Here is a 20,654-nt window from a genome sequence, read left to right as displayed (position 1 = left end):
TTTTTTTCTTTTTCTGTCCATCTCTGTCTTTTGATGACAAGCAGAAAAATTGGGGAGACAAGGGTGTCCTGGTTTCAGCTGGGATAGAGTTAACTGTCTTCCTAGTAGCTGGTACAGTGCTGTGTTTTGAGTTCAGTATGTGAAGAATGTTGATAACACTGATGTTTTCAGCTGTTGCTCAGTAGTGTTTAGACTAGAGTCAAGGATTTTTCAGCTTCTCACAGTGTATTCCATACCATGGGACGTCCTATCTAGTTTAGGAACTGGGAAGTGGGGGGCAGGGATTCGCCGCTCGGGGACTGGCTGGGTGTCGGTCTGCAGGTGGTGAGCAATTGCTCTGCACATCATTTGTACGTTCCAATCCTTTTATTACTACTGTTGTCATTTTATTAGTGTTATCATTATCATTATTAGTTTCTTCTTTTCTGTTCTATTAAATCGTTCTTATCTCAACCCAGGAGTTTTACTTCTTTTCCTGATTTTCTCCCCCATCCCACTGGATGGGGGGGGAGTGAGTGAGCGGCTGCGGGGTGCTTAGTTGCTGGCTGGGGTTAAACCACGACAAAGGGAAAAGAGACTGCCAATTTAAAAAGTATTTACTAAAATTATTAGATTAAATACTGTTTTGAACCCTATCATTAAGTCCATTTTTGTTTCCTTTGAAAAAATGGTTTTTTGCTTGTCAGCCACTTCCAAGAGCTACACTTGGTGGAAGAACCCACCAGGGTAGTTTTCAAGGTGACACATGTCAGATTAGCTGGGACATGTTAAATTGTTCCTGTAACTAGCACTCCATAACACCTCCCAGTTAATCAAATGAGTGAAAGCAGTGGATATGGATTTATTGCAGTACTGTGATACTGTTCCTGGTTCTCTGATCTCTGTTCAGATCCAAGAATTTATAGGAAGCTCTCACAAACAGGTTCTTGGCTGTTTCTTTGTCGCAGGTAGTTTTGGATTGCTGTGAAGGCAGCTCTCAGAGGGAAGCCATGGACAATCTGCTCAGGAAGGTAGATGAAGAGAAAACCCTGAAAGCGGAAAGTTTGGTCAAACTTCTGGGGGCTGTGAAAGCATCATTCCCTGGTCTCCACCTTCTGCTAGACAACTTGGTGGCAACAGCAAATGTCTCTGATGGCAAAGGTATGGGTATACTAAACTTCAGAGCCTGGGGGCTCGCTTCAGGGAATTGCCAGGGAGTTTGGATGCTTGTCTGGACTTCAGCATGCTCTTATAATCTTACTTTCATGTAGGAGAATGGGATGGCCATTTTATTCAAACAAAAATGGTCTGGGAGCACTGGGGTAGGAGGGCTGTGCCAGCAAGAAGGCCCCTGCTTTGCAATGAAATGAGCAGTGTTGGGCAGAAGCCTGTTGGGCTCCTTCCTTGAGTTTCACACTGATTGGGTAGAAGCTAGGATGTCATCTCTGGAAAAGAGGAGAACTGTTCCCTCCGGTGTCAAATTACTTTTTGATTTTGAGTCACTTAAAAGCAGCAGCAGCATGTGTCTCCATAATAAATAGAACAATTTTCACATAATAAATGCTTCATAGGCGAAGGCATCTTTACCAAACTCTGGTTCATTGGTGACCTTAACATATGGTACTTGCTGGCTTTGAAAGCGAATACCTGAAACTTCCCAAAAGTCATAAATGTTTTGACATTAAATACAGGCAATGTCTTACCTGGCTGCTGTCTTTGTGAATTCCTTGTGATTGAGGGAGATTGTGGGGAAAATTTAGTTGGGCTGTGCACCTGTCCTCGATCCAGGTAGCATTTCTGCATATGGTGGTCACTGACTTGTGGTCTCCTGTGTGGAGCAGAGTGTGCTGATGGGAGTCCCACACTTAGTGTCTCTATTAGACATCATGACCTTGGATAGCTAGTCCCCTCCTTTTTGTTTTGGTGGGGTTTTATTTTTTGGTGCCTGCCTATGGTGATTCAGGGACTCATGAGTCCTCATCTTTTGACTGGTGGGACAGCCTTCCAAGTTTGAGTGGGTTTAGGCACACACCTGAGCAATTCCGATGGAGAGGCAAATTTCACCAGCTCTGAAGTCACATAAAAATTAAAAACTAAATTAACATGCAGTGAAATGTAAATGAGTGTTTAATAGAAGGCAAAACTGTGCTCATAATGCTGATAATTTCCTCTGTAGCAAACATTCCCGACAGGCAGTTTGCTTTGTCATTTGTTAAGCACGATTGCTTTCTTGAAACACCAGACTCCCAACATGGTTAATTATCTAGTGGTAATACCTATTCCAAGGAGGAGCATTCCTTAATTACATAGAGTTGAATCTCCTCAAATTGCAGCTTGAGCAAACAGAAGCACAAATATTCCTTACTGTGGAAATAAAGAAGGAGGGAATGATTTGAGCCACTGATGGCAGCCTTTGATGTCCTGTGCTGTCTTGCTAACAGAAAGGAGGATGTCTTGTACACTGGCATAGGGCATGCAGGTTATGGAGCCCACCTTGGTACTGCAGCTGAGCTGAGAGCGCATTCATAACAGCTCAAATTTGTGTAATAAAATCAGAAACATTCCAATGGGAGAAGGGGGAAGATACTTTTATTTGTAAACCATCCATGTGGGGCACATCCAAGTCATACCTAAACACTATGGAGCTCAAGCACTTAATGAGGTTGGTACTCCCACTTTGCCAGGGAGTAGACTCATGTCTCCAAGAAATCTTTGTCCAGGGAGTTTTTCATATTAGCTCAAAATCTTCTGTTGATTATTCCCACAGCCTGCCATTGCCTCCTTCACCATCCTGGAGATCTTTCTCTTCTTACCTGGCACCGTAGGTTTTCTGGGTCCCAGAGACTGTATTTTTTATTTTTTTTTCACCAAGCTGTGTGTATTTAGCTGCCTTTCTCCCAAGTAGTGCTGTGTGAATAATAGATTGTTCTGTCTGGTACTGAACCAAAATGATTAAAAGACCTGAGCACATAAACAAAAAACATGCACAGACGTCTTGGATGAACTGCAGTTTTTTGTTTTGGTTTCTCCTACAAAAGTATAACTATGCATCTTCTCCAATTTAGTAACTCCAAGAGTGAAAAAAATCCTTTTCAGATTCATCTATTTGGCAATTTCCAGTTTTATTTATCAACTAATCTGGCAATAAGTACAATCGTATATTACTTTTGGTACACAGTAAGTTTTGCCCAAGTCTCTTCATTATCCTGAATAAACACTGTTCTTTCTTGAATTAGTCCATTGTATCCTGATACCGGAGTGTCTTTAAAGGGTTGTGGTGTTACTCTGGAGTTGTTTCTCAGATTTATTGGGGCAAGCCTCAGCAGACCCAGCTTGGAATTAGATATGGGAGGGTGAAGGAATGAGGTTGAAGTTGCATTTCTTTGGTGTAAGGGAGAGAAGAGGGTATTACTGCTGCTTTGCAATCACAAGTCTGGTTTGTGTTCCCTTAACATTTTCAGCAAGGACAGCTCAGCCCACTAAGTTCTTCATTACCTTGGACCATCTGGGTGTTCGTAAAATGTTAGCATGTTTGATAGTCATACACCGCTGAGACGGAGCATGCTGCAGAGCTCCTTCTCAGTGGAGCAGCTCAAAGACTCTCACTTACAGACATCTTTCAATGAAACTACAATTAAGAGTCAGTAATGGGGTCTCCTTGATTCCAGGCCATCAGAAGAGGCTGATGAGCATCTCGAGGTGTTATCTTCACAGACAAGGCCACATGTTTACCTGCTGAACACGGCTGAAGACTGAGACTTTCTTCTTCTTCTGGGCTCAGACCAGGACTGAGACTTGGAAGGCATTTGGGTGCCAGAGATCTATTTCTGTAGGGGCATATGGGCAGAGGATATTCTGTGTTGTCTTTGATCTGGAGCAGTTTTGATTTGCCATGTGTTTTGATTTGTCATGTTCATCCTCTGCGTGAAGGTGAATCCAGGTGTCCTAAGCGTAAGGCCCTGAGCATTAGTGACCCAGGGACAACTGGTTGCTTTGGCTTTTTTGTTATCCCCTAGCTCTGAAGCCCTTTGGGAAGGTGCTGCAAGCTGAGCTGTTCTTATTTTCATTCACTTGCATTCAGCTAAATGGACCCCAGAGGATTATGGAGCCAAACTGTTAAGACAATACCGACAAAACTTGGTGGAGCTCCTCACAGACACCCAGACACTGTTGCAGGGTATCTCTGCTGCACAGAGCCTGGCTCCTACTGAGAGAGAGGTAAGCAGTCTCCTGCATGTGTGCAAGCAGATACTGAGCTTTAATCCCCATCTGGGATCCCTATCAAGTCCTGAGGACTTGATTTACTACTTGTCATGGCTTGGTTTGGGGCAGTCCTCAAGCAGAACTCGGTTTAATGATTTCTCAGTATCCCATTGTGGGAGTGAAGCAGGTAACATATATGAAGCTGAAGGCTGGCAAGTAAGAGTGTCTGATTTGGGTACTGAGGAGAGATGCTCAGCTTTGGAGAGAGTTGAGGAAATAGCTGATGTGTTTGTGTGAAGAGCTGGGCTTCCAAGTGGTCACCACTTGAGTTGCAGTGTGAGCCAGGTCTTCAGCAGGGTGGGAGCAAGGGAAGGCTGGGTCTGGGGTGAGCTGCAGTCTTGTTAGTGCCTCGCTGTGGGTCTTTCCAAGGCGATGGAGCAGGTTGTGAAGTGTGAGGCTGGTGGTTTCGCCTCCCTCGTGTCAGCAGCGCTGGAGGAGCGGTCTTTGTCAGTCTCTGCCATTTGGCAGCTGCTTCTAGCTGTGCGGGAACCTGCACCACTGAACCTGCTTATGGACGAGATTCGGAAACAATCTGGTGCAGAGTTTTTCTTCCAAGCAGGTAATGGCCTTGGTGTCCCCCCCTGCTCTCCCTGAGCTTCTCCTGCTGCTGGCAGGAGCTACTTTCTAACTCCTCACCCTCTCCCTGGCTGGGAACCTCTCTTCTTCCAGTGGGCCTCAACACCCGTGTCCTTGGTGAAACAATTGACTGTTTGGAAAAGCACTTTGGTCTGCAAACACAGGTGCTTTGCTTGTGGCTCTCTGCTTTCAGGTTTTGTAATGAGGAAGCCTTTTGAGAGCTGGCCACCATCCTGCAATAATAACCAGCTGGAGGCCCATCAGACTGAAAGCATGGGTTTCATTGGAGGTCTGTGTGCAGCCACCACCCTGTCCTCCTCAGAGTCTCAGCCTCTGGCTTTGAGTTTTCCTACTTTAAAACCTAAACTGTGCTTTTCCCCCAATATCATTGTCAAAATCTCATGCAAGTCTGAGGAGCGTTGAGGTTGGTGGTCTTGTGGGGCAGGAGAGGGAGGCTGTGCAGAGCCCAGCTTTGTGTGTTGGCCCTGTGGGCCCAAAGCTGGGGTTCACCTGCCTGCAGTCAGATGCCTGTGGTGTAGCTGCCTCCATCTGAACTCCTCTTCTCCATCACCTCTGTGCTCAGCTTGGAGGAACCAGCACTTCTGGCGTGTGGTGCATCTGGCCACTTTTTATGTGGCTGTCCTTGGATGAGGCAAATTGTGCCTAGATATGCCTGTTTCTCTGCAAAGTCAGAATGAGATGTCTATAATTGGGGGAGAGAAGAAATCTGGAGTCTTGGGAGAACCATGCCTGCCTTTTGAGTTTGTCACTGTCTCTTTCAGCAACATGCTTTGGAAGACCTGATCTTCTCACCTGAAGTTGGACAAGCAGTGAGAAATGAGGTCTGCTAGGGTTTTATGCTGGATGTCAGTGCTGCAGTTAGTATCACCAAAGCTTGCCTGTAGTTGTTTGCTGTTTCCTATGCCCTAAAGAAGTCACTCCTGTTAACGGGTCAGTTTCAGGAGCAGACTGGACGAAGCTAAGTGAAGCTAAGGCCTCCAGGTTCTCCTTGGATTTTGTGTTTTTTAAATACCTTTACTTTTTATTTTCATCTTTAGTGGCCACCAGCGAGAGCACAGCCATTGAGATCATCCTGCGCCACAGCAAGCTGATCTCAGAGGCCATCCAGCAGAGAGTGGACCCAGAGGGCTTGGCTCCAGGGGAGGCACAACTCACAGAAGCAGTAAAAGAGGTGCAAGGGGATGCTCTTGGAGCTGGCATGGTTTGGGGCTCAAAGGGTGGACAGGCCATAGCATGCACTGAAATCAAGGGACATTACTTAGGTTGGGGAAGCCATCCAAAGTTGGAGGTGACCTTCTCCTGAAGTAAGAGTGTGTTGGGTGTTTTGTATTAAATTCTGCAGGAGTTTTTAGGTAAAAGAAATTGCCAGCAAGATTCTCAGCTGGCGAAAATGTGGGTATTCAAACACAGCAAAATTGTTCCAGCTCTGCAAGGGTGCTGAAGTCCTGGAGAAAGCAGAGCTGCCAGGGGGTGGGTTTCCATTTGAGTTGGTTGTTCCAGGACATATGAGAATGAAACGCTCCTAGAAAATGCACTGAGGATGCCATGATTGTGTAGCATTCCAGAGTGCCTTGCCTTTTTTTCCTCTTTGACAAAGAAAATGGGTTGTGTTAGTTAGTAATAAGCTGGCCTTTTCCACTAAGCAGTCTATGGTTGCTCATTCTTGCTCTCGTTAGGTACTGTTGGAGATCTGGAAGGGTGAGGTATGTATGGGCATGCACAGATTCTCACCTTGGTTCTCCTTGCAGTGGCTGTCTGAAGCAGGTTTGGATTTGGAAGGGAGAGAAAAGCCCAGAGATAGTTGTATATGAAAGACAGATTTATGAGTTAGGTAAGCTTGTAATGGTGTAAGGCATTGAGGAACTGCTCTTTCTGTGGAAAGGTGGTTTTAAGTGAGCTAATACCAAAACAGAAAGTCTGAGAATTTAATTTGTTGTAACTTCTTTTTAATCCTGAAATTCTCTCAGTTCATGCACATCCATCAGTGGAGGGACAAAGACCTGTATGGAAAGGGATTTCTTTTCTGGTTTCTCAAAGCAGGTTCCCAGCAGTAGAGATGAAATAAAGCAGATGTGCCCTCACTCCCAGACCATCCCGACCTTTCACAGCCCAAAATCTCTGTCATGTGATGTTTTCTTCTTCTTCTTACTTCTGCAGCTACTGAGTATTTCTGCTCAGAAGGAAAGTTCAGAGGCCTCCTTGAAAGCAGCTCTGAGCACAGCCCAGGAGAGGTCTGTCCCGGCCATCAAGATCTGTCAGCTGCTGTGCAATGTCCATGAGTCCTTCCCGGACCTGCAGCCAGTCATGCAGGAGCTGGGGCATGTGGGTAAGAAAAGCACAGGCTTCCATCCTTCTGTGATCTTTTACACACAGTTATAGGAGTCCTGGGCAGTTTGGTAGTGGATCTCAGTGTCCTGGTGGCCTGAGGTCATTTTACAGAACTACCCCTAGCCAGGTATCCAGGTTGTACTTTCAGGAGGATTCACAGGGATGACCTCTGGATCCAAGCCCTGGAGCATGCATTTCTCCTGCTGGTAAAATGCACCATATTAAAGTTTTGTACATCATGAGGGTTGTGGAGACCATAACTTAGCCCATACTGGTATTCCTTAACTGCGTTTGCACTTTTCCACCCCAGTCCTTGCTCTGGAGGTGTTTAAGCAACTTAGTTATGTAAGTTGTATCTATATTGGCTTGTTTTTCAGAATTACTATCCTCAAGCTGTGGGGTTTCTTTGGCTCCTCCTGTATTGTTGGATCTGTATGAATTTGGACTTGTATTGCAGTCCCTTGACTTTATATGTGTATGTGTGGATACTTCACAGGCTGACTGTGGAAGGGTCACATCAGAGTGCTCTTGTCTTGTGCAAAGATGACCGTGATGGTGCAGTTTGTAGTCCCAGACTGTTTTCTGAGTTAATTTTCTTAGAGTGCCTTAATTTGGTCTTGCTGTGTATAAACTTTATAGAGCAAATGATCCCCTGGGAGGGTCCCACAGCAGTAGGGGAATGTTACATACTGTACTAGTTTGGCAAAGGTATGAACAAAACATATGCAGATAGCAATTTGTTGAACTCCAGAAACAAATGCATAGCAATAACCATGTGTGAGACCCTGCCCTGAGCTGTGGGATGCTTTCCAGCTGAGCTGAATTGTATCTCTGCATCCGTCATTTGAAGGAACAATGCTTAACAGAATTTGGTGCTTTAATGAAAAAGATAGCAGAGGGCCAGGAAGCTAACTGCAGGTTTGCGTTCTCTTGAAAAGGATGCAAATGTGACTTGCTTATTCTGTTTGTTCACGTACATTTTTATGGCGTTGTTTCCCAGTGCATCCAGATTCTTTGGGCTGCAGAATCCACTGGGATGTACACAGTGTGATTTTTTTTTTTTTTTTTTTTTTCATCCAAGCACAAGCGCTGGTTCAGCTCAATCCATCCCTATTTACTCGTGATGCCAGAGCTGCTTAGCTTACGGTGCAGTGTGGAAATACTAGCAGATTGTTAGGTAGTTAGGGTAAGCAGCTTGTTATTAATGTCTTGTCTTTTTTTAGGAGTAGGTTTAATTGCTTTGTCTGAAAATTTGGGTCAGGGCCACGATCAGTCTTTATGAATGAACACGAGCCTCCTGGCTTTGAGACTCACCATTGTTTTGTGTTTGACAGTGACAGGCAAAGCCAATGTTCCCCATGTGCTGGGAAGGGACAGAGAGTGACCCGCTCCTAGGTCACTCTCTGCACCCTAGGTTAGTTAGCTTGCCTGCGTTCTTGAGCAATGAGGCAATGTTGGGGTGGTAAAAGGGACTGGGTGACGGGGAGCGGGGCATGTGTAGAAGAAACTGAGGATCTGGATTACTGCTCTAACCGTAGGGCTTGGAGGGTGATAGCACATGCTCCGCTCTGCTTTCTTGACTCAGTGGCCTTAGTGGTCTCCCTGAGAGATGTCCTACACTGTAGATCCAGTATTCATGCCCAGTTCAGATCTAGGTCCTCTCTTGTAACTCCACCAAGAGTTGCCACCAATCCAGTTGGCTTTTTAACCTGGTAATGGCCCTGATGAGGATTTCCAGAGAAAAGGCAATTCCTTCTTATCTGCCATTCCTTCTCTGTCTCCTTCGAAAGCTGCAGGCGCTTGTCCTACTCCCCTTGACCCTGTCTGACCTTGCGATGTGCCAGGGCTGATGCCCTGGTGACTCTAGAGGAGGTAAGCCAACAGCAATTGCATGTGCCTGTGAATGTGCAGCCCACCTAAGCTCTTGAACACCTTGCAGTGAGGGACCTGGGGAGTCAGCTAGATTGCTCTGGCAGATGCCTGCTTCTCTGGCACCAATATCAAAGAAAGCAGACTGCTGTTACTAAGTGTCTTTGCAGGGCTTCAAGCCAAGGTTGAGACGAAATCAAGCAAGAAGCAACATCAAAAACAAGAGCCCTGGAAAAATGGTATTTACTTGGCAAAAATGTATATTCTGTATGAAGTGTTCAGAGGAGGATTGCCAGTTACCAGCCCCTTTTTGGCATCCTACAGATCTTTACACTGAACTTCCATATCTTAATTTCTAGGCCAGTCTCCTCAGCTCTGATATCACTGCTTACCAGCCCTAGATGTTGCAGGTGGCTTTATGGATCAATAGCCATGTGGGTCTTGGCATGAGATATGAGTGATAACTGCAGGCCTCATGTTTGAGGGATGTGAGCTTCCACTTGAAACAGAGGCGATCTTACATGTCTGAAGAACGTATGTGCTGTGTGGAGATGCGTACAGTTTGCGTTTCCATTTGAAGGCAACGGTTTTTACATCTCTGCTGAATAAAAAAAAAATAATTCTGGTACTTAATTTAGGTGAGCTGAAGCAGTTGGAAAGCACTAGGCATCCCTGTGGAGGAAATTGTCTGTGTCCATCCCCAACCACATTCAGCATCACCAAAGTAATGGGTTGGTTTCTTTGGTGGAGGTACAATATGAAATCTGTTGGTTTCTCCTTGGGTGCCTTCTGTAGTCAGAGCACTTTCCCTGTTGGCAGCTGGTGCATGCAAGGATGAGGTTTGGCTCTTCCAGCCAACTCCACAACCTTCTCCTTAGCCAGCTGCTTTCCAGGTCTCCATGCAATCACTTCTTGGGAGATCATGTTTGTCAAAATATGTCTCACTTTCAAATCTCAGAAATGCATCAAGAACTCCAGCAAAAAGGCTTTTCCTCTGCATAGTCTTGTGTTTAAAAATGACAGTTAGCATCTAACTTAGGCCATCTAACTTAGGCCTGGGTCAGCCCCTGGAATTGTGAAATTGGAGGGTCTGCAAGCAAATGCCATTCTCCTCTGTAGAAGTTCTGCATTAGAAGCCACTATGCGTGTCAGCAAACATTGGAATGACCTTCAAGATGCAAAGGGGTAGGTGGAATTTTCTTCCAGCTTAAGCTGAAGAAGTGAGAGATGGGATGGTCACACCCTAAGAGATCTTCTGCCTCTGGAGTTCTGCAGGGAGGGTAGAGCAGCCACCAGGATTATAGACTCAGCAGACCACTTAAAAAAGAGAAAGAGAACTTGGTGTGAAATACACTGTAATTAATAGCAGGGTTTTTCTTCCAGTGCTGAATGTCTTTGCCACCAGAGAGTGGAAAGTGCTGCGGAGTCCAGAGTCGCAGACGACCCCATAGCTGGGAATTCCTGTCTGGGACCTTTTCTGGTGTATGTTTACCCTGGGCTCTGTCTGTTCCCAGGAGGCTCAGCCAGGGGCATGGCCAAGGCATGCTAAGTTACTGCCCCTCAAACTTGATGTGCAATCACTTCTTCACTCTGGTCTTGTTTCTCACGAGGGCACTCAAGCTCACCTCTAAGCTTCCTACATCTCCAAGGACAGAAGTTGGCTGGGTAATGTCCGTTGCTCAGTGCTGCTCTCATGAGGTATGAAATGTTGTCTTCACCCATAGGAGGGGTTCTGGCAGACAACCTGGCTGCCAAGTGGAAAGGAATTGCTGCCCTGATGTAGCAGTGCCATGTGTCCTCTCTTCTGTTCAGGCAGCAGCCAGCCTGTGGTACTTGATGCTGTTAAAGAAACCTGCAAGCTCAGCAACCTGACGCCTGACCTTACTGCCACATCAGCTTTGCGTCGTGCAGTTTAGCATGTCTCCCATTCTCCTGTCTCATGGTAGCCAGATGTTGAAAGGCTTTTGAGGATGTTTTCCATCATGGCAAGGTTCCTCCTGCCATCCAGGATGTATATATTACACTGGCACGGGACTACAGGGTGCAGGTACCTAGCCATCAATTTCATGTGATCTGCTTCAGCTTTCTTTCAAAACTGTTCTCTGGGAGTAATAGCATCCCCCTGAAGATGGAGAGCTGTTCCTGGAGCCCCTTTATGTATTTCCCCATGAAGGTGGACTTAAGTTGAGAGCTCCCCCTGCCTTTGTACCATTACAGTCTTGTGCTGTTGGCTAGGCTAAAGATTTGTAATCCTGAACACCATTTTCACAGGCATAAGAGCAGGAGGACCATGAGCCAGCTTTTGACCCGCTAGGGTCTGTGGCAAAACTCCACTTCATCTGACTCAGGTTGCACCCCTGCTGCCATAGTGGTACTTCTAGATGTTTCCAGTCCTGGTGTCCTTAACGCTCACATCTTCCTCCACGTTCATCCTCATCCACATTCATCATCATCATCAGGTTTAAAGATTCTTCTTCACTTGGGTCAGAAAAACTGACAGTGTTGGTTGTAGGGATGTGGGAAGAGACCTTAGAGGTGAAAGGTGCGTATTGCTATCTTTATAGAGCAGGTCAAACTGGAAACCAGTCTTCCAGTCTTTTTCTCCCTTGATGTGTTCACTGGTTGGTGGGTCACCACTTGACATCTTAAGATTTCCAAGTGTGTTGGAATATCATCTAGTTTCTAGTTGGGTTGGAAATCCAGGACAGTAGCGCTGTGCAGGGAGGACACTTGCTGAGCTCTTCCCATAGTGAGGAAGGTAGAAATGAAGTTTTGCAAGCACAGTGTGAATTTCCTGTGCATTGGCAAAAGGAGAAGTCTGCACTGGTTTCCATGGCCACACAGTTGCATGGTTCTCATTAAAGCAAAGAAGCCAAATATATGTTTGTATTTTGATTTCTTCCATATATGCATTCCCTGTGGGTCTTTTTTGTAGATTGAGATCCTAGGTGAATTTTCCAGCTTGTGCTTTTTGAGATGATGGTGTTACAGGAACTCAGAAAAGCATTATACTTTGTAAGAAGTGAATGTAATGAGTGATTTAGAATACCTCAGGGCCCTAACCAAAAAATTCAAAAGGATCGTAGCAAGATTATCTGTTCCCTTTCAAAGAGTTTGTGTTTGGGAAGTGTTCCTGAGATTTCTTGTAATTAATGGCTGGATATCCACTCTCAATGGCAGACTTAGACAGTAGCATACCTGAGGCTCAGATCTTCAAACATTTTAGCACAGCTGTAACTTCACGTGTCTGAGCAAGAGGCAGATGCTTGGAAGCAAAAGTTGTTCCTGTTTGAGGATCAAGCTCTTTAGAAAATCTGGCCCTGGCTCTTGCCACCTCATCCAACCCCTGTTATTCATGGGTAGAGAAATTCAAGGTCTGGTCTTTCATGCATCGTACCATCCATGGCCACAGCTACTTCTGGGCAGAGCCTTGTGCCACCATTGTGATGGGACAGCGTGTCTGATACTTGTCTGTTATTGCTGTTCAGGGACAACTGTCTGTGTAGGAGCATTCAGGAGATGGGAGACTGAGGGGCTGGTGCCTAGTCCTAGTGGTCACCACTGAATCAGGAATTGCTTTTTCTGTAGGTCTCTTGACTGAGGGAAGTGGGGAGAAACCTGGGATCAGGAAGTGGAAGGTGAACAGTGAATCCCAAGTTGAAGCTCTGGACAAAGATGAGGACAAGGTGGGAGATGCCACTGCCAAGGAACTGAGGGAACCCCAAGAAAAAGCTTCTTCCAAGAAGACTTTTGTCTGCAAAGCCTGCAATAAGACCTTCCATTTCTACTGCCGCCTGAAGGTGCACATGAAACGTTGTCGGGTGGCCAGAGGAAAGCAAATCCAGTGTAAGGAGTGCAGCGAGGTCAAATCGACGAAGAAGGAGCTGGAGAAGCATCAGCTGGAGGTCCACGGAGTGATGGGGATGGCCAAGAAGAAGAAAAAGCGTCTCCCTGTGGCGTGTGACATCTGTGGCCGAGAGTTTGCTCATGCCTCAGGTACGGTTGGTGGGAGCAGGGGTGTTTGGAAAGTCTGGACAATATAATAAAGTGATAGTCTGAAATCTCCTCCTCCTCCCTGCAGCTCTGTGAGCACTGTGTGTGAGAAACACAGCTCAGCTCATTTCTCCTGCCCCACTGAGCACAACCACTTTCTGATTAGTTCTTCCCTAATTGGTTTTCCACATGGCTCATCAAAGAAAAGTGGGGCTACTGGCAAATTTAAAAGCCTCCAAAAATATCAAGCTGTTTCAGTTCTGTGGCTGGTTTAGCAGGATGAGTAAGAGGACTTGAGTCTCTTTGCCCTCCCTGTGGCAGCTCATGATATCATGGTGGACCTCTGGGCCAGAGGACACCGGTCGACCCCCGGTGTCATGGGTGGGCTGGTGGACCTCCAGGCTGGGTGGACTGGTGCGTCTGAGCAGGGTCAGGCAGGGCTGGCAGTGGGTCCCACCGGTGCCACCTGGGTGTCCTGCCTGCCTCCCCAGGGATGCAGTACCACAAGCTGACGGAGCACTTTGATGAGAAGCCCTTCACCTGCGAGGAGTGTGGGGCCAAGTTTGCGGCCAACTCCACACTGAAGAACCACCTGCGGCTGCACACAGGGGACCGGCCCTTCATGTGCAAGCACTGCCTGATGACATTCATGCAGGCCTCAGCCCTTGCGTACCACACCAAGAAGAAGCACGCTGAAGGTGAGCCCTCCCTGTGGAAGCCTGGCCATGGGCTTCGCTTGCTCCATCCACTAGTTCATGCTCTGTTCCTCCATCTGCCTCCTGGCTGCTTCCCCATCCTTTGGGGGAGTCCTGGGCAGCAGGCTGCTCCCAGATCTCCTTCACCTGCACGGTTTTGTTTGCAGTTCCCCACTCTGCTTTTCTCCCATGCCCTTACTCCTACAAGACTCCACTCCTACAAGGACTCCATGGTCCTCTGATTAGCCACCCAGTTAGCAGTTTGCTCTCCATTAAAGGGATCTTCCTCTGCCTTCCTTGTTTTTCTCCTGAGTAGCTCCTCTCAGTCCCCTCACATCTAGACTCCTGTGATGCATCCTTCTCCCTCTGGTTAACCAGCTTTCTCCCATCCCTCCCTCTAGCTGAATTTCACGTAGTTTTTCATGCCAGTGCTTCTTCTGCCCCTGCACTCAGCCCCATGTGCTACTGGGGTTTAAGTATGCCTCTTCCAGCTGATCGGCACAGAGGATGCATTGCTGTGTTTGTAAGAAATACGTTTGGGTGTATTTCCCACTGTTGCACTAGTGTGATGCGGTTGGGCAATTAATTTTGAACATGAGGCACACCAGTGTGTAGTACCTCTGGATACTTGAGGTTTGTAGTAATTTAATATTTCCTGTGCAGTTGTGGTTTTCTCCAGCACCTCTAGGACTTTTTGACTCTGTGCTGTTACGCTTTGGCTACCACAGGAAAGTCTGTCCACTTTACAATCTCTTCCCCCTCCCTTTGAAATTAGGCATAGTCCAGACAGAGCTACTGTCCTGCTAGGTGCAGGCTCTCACCCTGGGTGTCGCTGCAGGGAAGATGTACGGCTGCCAGTACTGCGATGCTGTGTTCGCCCAGTCCATTGAGCTGTCACGCCACGTCCGGACTCACACGGGGGACAAGCCGTACGTCTGCCGGGAGTGTGGGAAAGGCTTTCGCCAGGCCAACGGGCTCTCCATCCACCTCCGAACCTTCCACAGTGAGTGTGGCCAGCTGCCTCCCTGGCTTGGGCCGTCCAGCCTGCGAGGCACAGCTTCTGTGGGGTCATGGCAGACCCATCTGTGCTAGGGGAGGCTTGTGTGGGTGTTACTGGTGCCTGGAGGCTGTCTGGGAGTCTTGTGGTGGGATTTTTCCCTCTCAAGAAAAGCAAGACTCTTTAGTGGTTTGATGCTATGAGTAGGGTTATCCCAAAGAAAATGGTAGGGGTGACTTCCAGCAAATTGCAAGCTGCTGGGAACCCACCATGGGAAGCTGTAGGTGAGCAGGAGCAGCAACATCTCTATGCAAAGCCAAAACTCCAGTGCTAGTTTTTGTCTGGGAAGTAACAAGTTTTTCTTTCCCTTTTCTTTCCTCCCCCTGTGAAATCCCCTCTTAATTATTTTTTTTCCTTGATTTCTTTGTCCCCTGTGGTTTTTTTCTGGGCATTTCTGGGCGGCAGACATTGAAGATCCCTATGACTGCAAGAAGTGCCGGATGAGCTTTGCCACCTTGCAGGAGCACCGCAAGCACGTCCATGAGGCCCACTCTCGGGAGTACCACCCCTGCCCCACCTGCACTAAAGTCTTCAGCGCCCCATCCCTCCTGGAGCGCCACATGGTGACTCATGTCGGAGGAAAGCCCTTTAGCTGTGAGATCTGTGACAAAGCTTACCAGGTGAGCTGGTGCAGCAAGGATTTGGTCTCATGTGCTGGAGGTTACCATTGCCCACTCCTGCACCAGGATGTCTCTCCTGGCCATGGGCACTGAGTGGAGCAGTTTGTGGTCAGCAGAAGGAAAAATTGCACAGAGGAGGCAGAGTTTGTAGGAAAAAGGCAAGTCCATGGCGAGAGATGGGCCGTGACTGCAAAGGGCTACATACCTGCCCATCTAGACCCTGACGAATCCCTTTCACCTAAGTATCTAGCTGCCAAGAAGTGTAGAAATAAAAATACTTGTGTTGCAAATGGCATACCTCAGTGGGAGTGTGTGTGGGAGCGCATTCCTACAAGGGAGCAGAAATTCAATGCCAAAAGGGGACCTGCAGTGAGTGAGATGAGGATGAGGGAGTCAACAGTGTTCAGCTTTTCGGGGGCAATGGAGAAACAGAAGTGAGGTGTTAGCTCTTGTCCTGTGGGAGAATGAGCAGGTCTTGTATCTGCTGAGTACAACCCCACTGTTCCTGTTGCTTTCCACACAGTTTCTTGCTGTCATGATGCCCCTGGAAAGGCTTTGAATTGTAACCATGATTTGATCCTTATCATTGCAGCAGTTGTCAGGGTTATGGTATCACAACCGGACCCACCACCCTGATGTCTTTGCAGCTCAGAATCACCGCTCCTCCAAGTTCTCCTCCCTGCAGTGCAGCTCCTGTGACAAAACCTTCTCCAGCACTGCTGCTCACCGAAAGCATGTCAAGACAGAGCACACAGGTAATGGCCCATTCTTTAGCGAACAAAACCGTGTGGTGACTGCTGGGAGAGATGTAGTAATAACTCTGATAGGACAAGGCTGCACATCCTGTTTACCTGCAAATCACAGTAGATTCTTTGTATCCTGTAGCAATCTCTTCTGGCAAGTCTCATCTCAGTGTCTTGCAGCTCACTTGCTCTTGGCCTCTCCTTTTCCTGCCTTATCTTCAAAGATGCTCCTCATGTCTGTATGCATGTGTGGTGCTGCTGAAGTATTAACAGAGCTCTGGTCTGGAAGGTCTCTTGTAGAAGACCTTGGGTGCATGCTTTTCTGTTCTTGCCCTTGTTTGCAGATGTGAAGTTCCACGAGTGCGAGACGTGCAAGGAGCTCTTCCCCACGCTGGCCCTCCTGCAGGTCCACGTGAAGTGCAGGCACTCAGGTCTGTTACATTTGCTGTTGTTCATGTTACCTTGTGAGCAATGACTGCTCCTATCAGTGAGTGACATCTAAGCTTTAAGCGGGAGAGTGAAGATGGACATGGTAAGGAAGCAGAGTGTGAGGAAACAGAAAATATGGATGTAGTGGAAAAGCACTGGTTTTGGTGAGGCTGGGACATGTTTGTTAAGCTTCTGGAGCCACTGGAGTCAAGGAGGGATCTGGACTTGCTTGTTACAGCAGAGAGCTAAGTGCAGGTGAGGAGACATCAGCATAGAGAAACGAGGAACTGAACCCCGAGCGTTGGGGTTTGTGGAGGGTAGAGCTAGTGGGAGACTGGATTAAAAAAGGAGTTTAGCACCAGAAAGATTAGAGAGGGCCTTGGGCTTGGGGAGACCACATCAAGGGCCCTTTGGCAAGCGAGCAAGCTGAAGCAATGTTGTGAGGACAGAGTGCACTGACAGACCAGACTACTACAAAAGGTGGGTCCCCAGGGCTGTGCATGGGATAGCAGGAGAGGAGGTGGATCAGGAGACATTGGAGGGGGTGGCCAACCATAGCCTGGAGAGTGAGGAAGGAGAAGACCTAGACATAGCTCTCTCTGAGATGAGAGAGCCTCTGGGGTGGATAATGGGTTTGCAGTAGCTGAATCGGGAAGTGCAAGCCAGGCCAACAAGGAGCAGTGCTGGACAGTGCGAGGGAACAGGGAGAAGAGCTGTCTGCAAGAAGGGACAGCTGTGGCTACAATCAGATACACCAGCCTGGTTTCAGAATGCCAGTGCTGCAGGGAGCTAGAGCTGAATCAGATCTGAACGGCCACAAACTGTTTGACAGACAGTGGTGTAGCCAAGAGAAGGGACACTGGCACGTGCTGTGCCTTGAGTCCCTGGTGGGTTTCAGCGCTGTGTGTCCTGGCTATTTGCAGCTCCCTGTGCCCTTGGGCTGACCCTGGCCATCGCAGCCCAGGCTCAGGGCAGTGCTTCTCCCTGCAGGCTCCCAGCTGTTTTGCTGCTTGTACTGCTCAGCATCCTTCCGCTTCCCAGGGGCCCTGCAGAACCACGTCACCAGTGAGCACTTCAAGCAGACGGAGAGCACCTTCACCTGCAAGCTCTGTGGGGAGCTCTTCCCCTCCCAGGGCGAGCTGGAGGGGCACTACAGTGCTGAGCATCCCAAGGTGGTCTTCTCCCAAGCCACCACGGCCCAGATTGTGCAGGTACAGATTGCTCTGTGCTGCAGCCCTCGCGGTTGTTCACCCAACCTCCCCCTCCAACCCTCTTATTCTTCCCAAATCCACCCTGTGGCTCCTGTCACCCCTTCTGCTCCCCAATTCCCCCTTCTTAGAGGGGTCCAGGATGCAAGCCCTTCAGCCCACAGTGCTCTAGGATTTCTGTGCTAGTGTGAGGCGGGCTTGCTGGAGGGGAAGCAGCTCAGTCCTGGTTTTCAGGAGCCGATGAGGAGGGACTGACAGTGTGTGCAGAGGTGCCTGGTTACTCAGAGGCTATTAGAACGCAGATGACATACCCTGTGAGATTATAGCTGTTTTGTTGGACAAATGCTAGGCTTGAACCCAGACTCTTGCTCTTCAATACCTCAGCCATCAGTGGAGAACAGCTCCTCGGATGAGGGAGCCCAGTGTACAAGATTCCCTGGGCTGGCATTCCTCCAGTGGATAATCACAGAGTGTTTATTGTCTACAACTGCTTGTGGAGCTAAATTATAGCAATTTTGTGGAGAGAAATATTTAAATTACTCTCTGTTCTTCTCTTTTGCATCATTGGTGTATGTGGTTTGGTGTTTCCCATTAGTCTCATGCCTATTGTAATTGCAGACCTCTGGTGTGAAGCTAAATGTTATTACTAGAGCTGGGGCTGGGAAAGATGTGGGTAGCAAAGTGATTGTGGGGAAAGCAGTGCTGTAAGTGTCTGACTCTCAGGTCATCTTCCATGCAGGTGATTCAGACATCAGAGCAAGGAGCAGCAGAGCACATCATCTCTTTCGACAACGCCCAACTTGCTGGCTCCCAAGTCTTTGTGACGTTGCCCGAATCCCAAGCGAGCCAAACTGGCTCCGAGCTGGTGGCAGTGACTATGGAGGACTTGTTTGATGACAAAGTCACTCTGATTTGTGAAGAAGCCAAGTGAGAGCGTGTGGCAGGTGCCCGTGCATGGCGCCTGGTATCCACTAGACTCGTTCAGGAGCTGTACCTCAATGTGCTGCTCCAGCAGGGAGATTCAGGCTTTCTTTGGGAAAGCAACCCTGGCTATGTGTCAACGCGAAAGAAATGGCATGCAGCAAGCACAGCATGGCCATGGACTGGAGAGATTTGTAGACATTCACAAGGGCCTGGGAAGTCTCCCTGCAGTCAGCAGCTGCCAGCTCAGGTGAGCTGGACCACCCATCTCTTCCGGCTCAAGAGAAATAAAGAAGCAGAGGAAAAGATGGGAATATGGTGTGTTCATGTGTGTTCCTCCACTGCTGTGAACAGAGTGGAGGAGAGGAGACTAGTGCAGGACAAAGTTGGGGTGGTATGGGTACGTGAAACCAAAGAAAAAGCTGTCCTGAGAATTCAAGGTGGAGATTTTTATGGCTGAATCAGTGATGTGCTCACAGGTATCTGCTGCTTTGCAGGGTGAGTAAGGGCTGCTTTGTTTCTTCTGTTGCTCTCCCATGTACCGTTGTGCTGCCTGTTGTGCCAGCTAGAAAACTCCTCCAGCGCAGAGCTGACATTTGGGCCTCTCTGCTCAAGCAGAGACTTCTTGGGAGTTGTGCTAAATGGCTTTGGAGCTGTTTAGGTAATATCTTGTGTAGCACAGGTCTGATCCCATCCATGTTTTTGCTGCGACTGTCCATTACAAAGAGGGGTCACAGGCAGGTCTGGGCATCCACATCCTCTTTGCAAGCAAACAGCCCAGAGATCTCCCACCCCTCCTCTAATTCACTGAGCACGTGCTGGAGCTGCCACATCTGAGAAAGGAGAAGGAGCTGTGCCTGCATGCCAGGGGCCCTCGTTACTGGTATCAGTGGATTGGATCTGATGAAGGCATTTCTGTCTGAGTGTGCAATAGCTGCTGTGACTGCACATAGAAGTTCCCCGTGGCACACAGGGCATTGCTTTGTAAAATGCATTCAGATACCTACTGTAAAGTTTGCTCCTCTGGTGCCAGCACGATGCAACAGCTTCATTGCAGCATACTGGCCCCTTTAAGGCTAAATTTCATAAAGCTTTTTTATCTGCAGTTTCCTAAAATATAATCTGATAATTAATGGTTTGCTGAATCAATTATGAAGTGCAATTAGATAGATGCAGGGTTCCTGTGGCTCTGAGGGGACTGGTAGCATTTATCTTCCTTTCCCTCATGCCAAAAGGTTGAACTCTGCCACTGCAATATTTACATACTGAGTGGTGATCCCTGCCGCATCTTGCAGCCTGAGACCCTGCAGTGAGCAGCACCCGTTTTATCATGCTGCCCAGAGCCGCGAGAGCACAAGAGATGAACAGATTGGAGTTTTCCAGCAGCATCTTGTGCTGGCTGCTCACAGCCACCAGTCAGAGATGGTCACACAGGAGCATGCCAAGGTGGTTGTGCCAGTGAGATAGTTTGTTGTTCCTATTACAACTTGGAGAGAAGTGAACAGCAAGGGGTGCTCCCAGGGGAGCGGCTTGGTGGAGCTAATGTTCTGCATGGCGTTTTTTGTGTGGCAGCAAGCATATGACCCCGTTGAAGTGTTGCACATCTCTTGAAGGGCTCCCACCTTTCTCTTCCTTGGTTGCATGTACAGGCTTTGAGGTGATGGTGAAGTGGGGGATGCATGAGTTTAAGTTGCCACTGAGTCCAGGAATGACCAGGAGATGGTGCTCAAGGTCTTGAGGATTAGTGCTAATGGCCAGGTGCCTCTGCACCTTTGCTGAAGCTCCTCTTAGCCTTCCCAGGCCTTCCTCAGCTCCTGGGCTGGCAGGTGTGGAGAGCCCTTGAGCCACTGCAAAGCTGAAGGACAGCTCGAAGCCCTGGACAGGACACCTCCAAACCCTGGATATCATTGCTTAAAAAGAAGAACCTGAAACTGGGCTGTGGCCACGTGTGG

The 20,654-nt window shown here is 48.1% G+C and overlaps 1 protein-coding gene across 3 annotated transcripts in view; it reads left to right on the top strand.

The window, feature by feature from the left end:
• The window catches only part of ZBTB40 (zinc finger and BTB domain containing 40), a 35,007-nt gene extending 14,656 nt beyond the window's left edge, over window positions 1-20,351 (top strand). For 2 of the 3 annotated variants that reach the window (XM_010577158.1, XM_010577157.1), the window contains exons 6-17: window positions 948-1,140; window positions 5,877-6,010; window positions 6,997-7,165; window positions 9,207-9,275; window positions 12,625-13,032; window positions 13,521-13,727; window positions 14,563-14,727; window positions 15,187-15,401; window positions 15,994-16,156; window positions 16,489-16,575; window positions 17,564-17,784; window positions 18,521-20,351. In XM_010577158.1, coding sequence (XP_010575460.1) covers window positions 948-1,140; window positions 5,877-6,010; window positions 6,997-7,165; window positions 9,207-9,275; window positions 12,625-13,032; window positions 13,521-13,727; window positions 14,563-14,727; window positions 15,187-15,401; window positions 15,994-16,156; window positions 16,489-16,575; window positions 17,564-17,784; window positions 18,521-18,712 — 2,223 coding nt within the window. In that variant the 3' untranslated portion in view covers window positions 18,713-20,351. The remainder of the gene's footprint in view (window positions 1-947; window positions 1,141-5,876; window positions 6,011-6,996; window positions 7,166-9,206; window positions 9,276-12,624; window positions 13,033-13,520; window positions 13,728-14,562; window positions 14,728-15,186; window positions 15,402-15,993; window positions 16,157-16,488; window positions 16,576-17,563; window positions 17,785-18,520) is intronic. The other variant, XM_010577159.1, reaches the window with a different exon arrangement.
• Window positions 20,352-20,654: the final 303 nt, after the last annotated feature.

Source organism: Haliaeetus leucocephalus, unplaced genomic scaffold (genome assembly GCF_000737465.1).
Source record: "Haliaeetus leucocephalus isolate CR32 unplaced genomic scaffold, Haliaeetus_leucocephalus-4.0 Scaffold556, whole genome shotgun sequence".
Lineage (NCBI taxonomy): Eukaryota > Metazoa > Chordata > Aves > Accipitriformes > Accipitridae > Haliaeetus > Haliaeetus leucocephalus.
The sequence above is the reverse complement of the archived record's forward strand: the minus strand, read 5'-3'. Positions and strand labels throughout refer to the sequence as shown.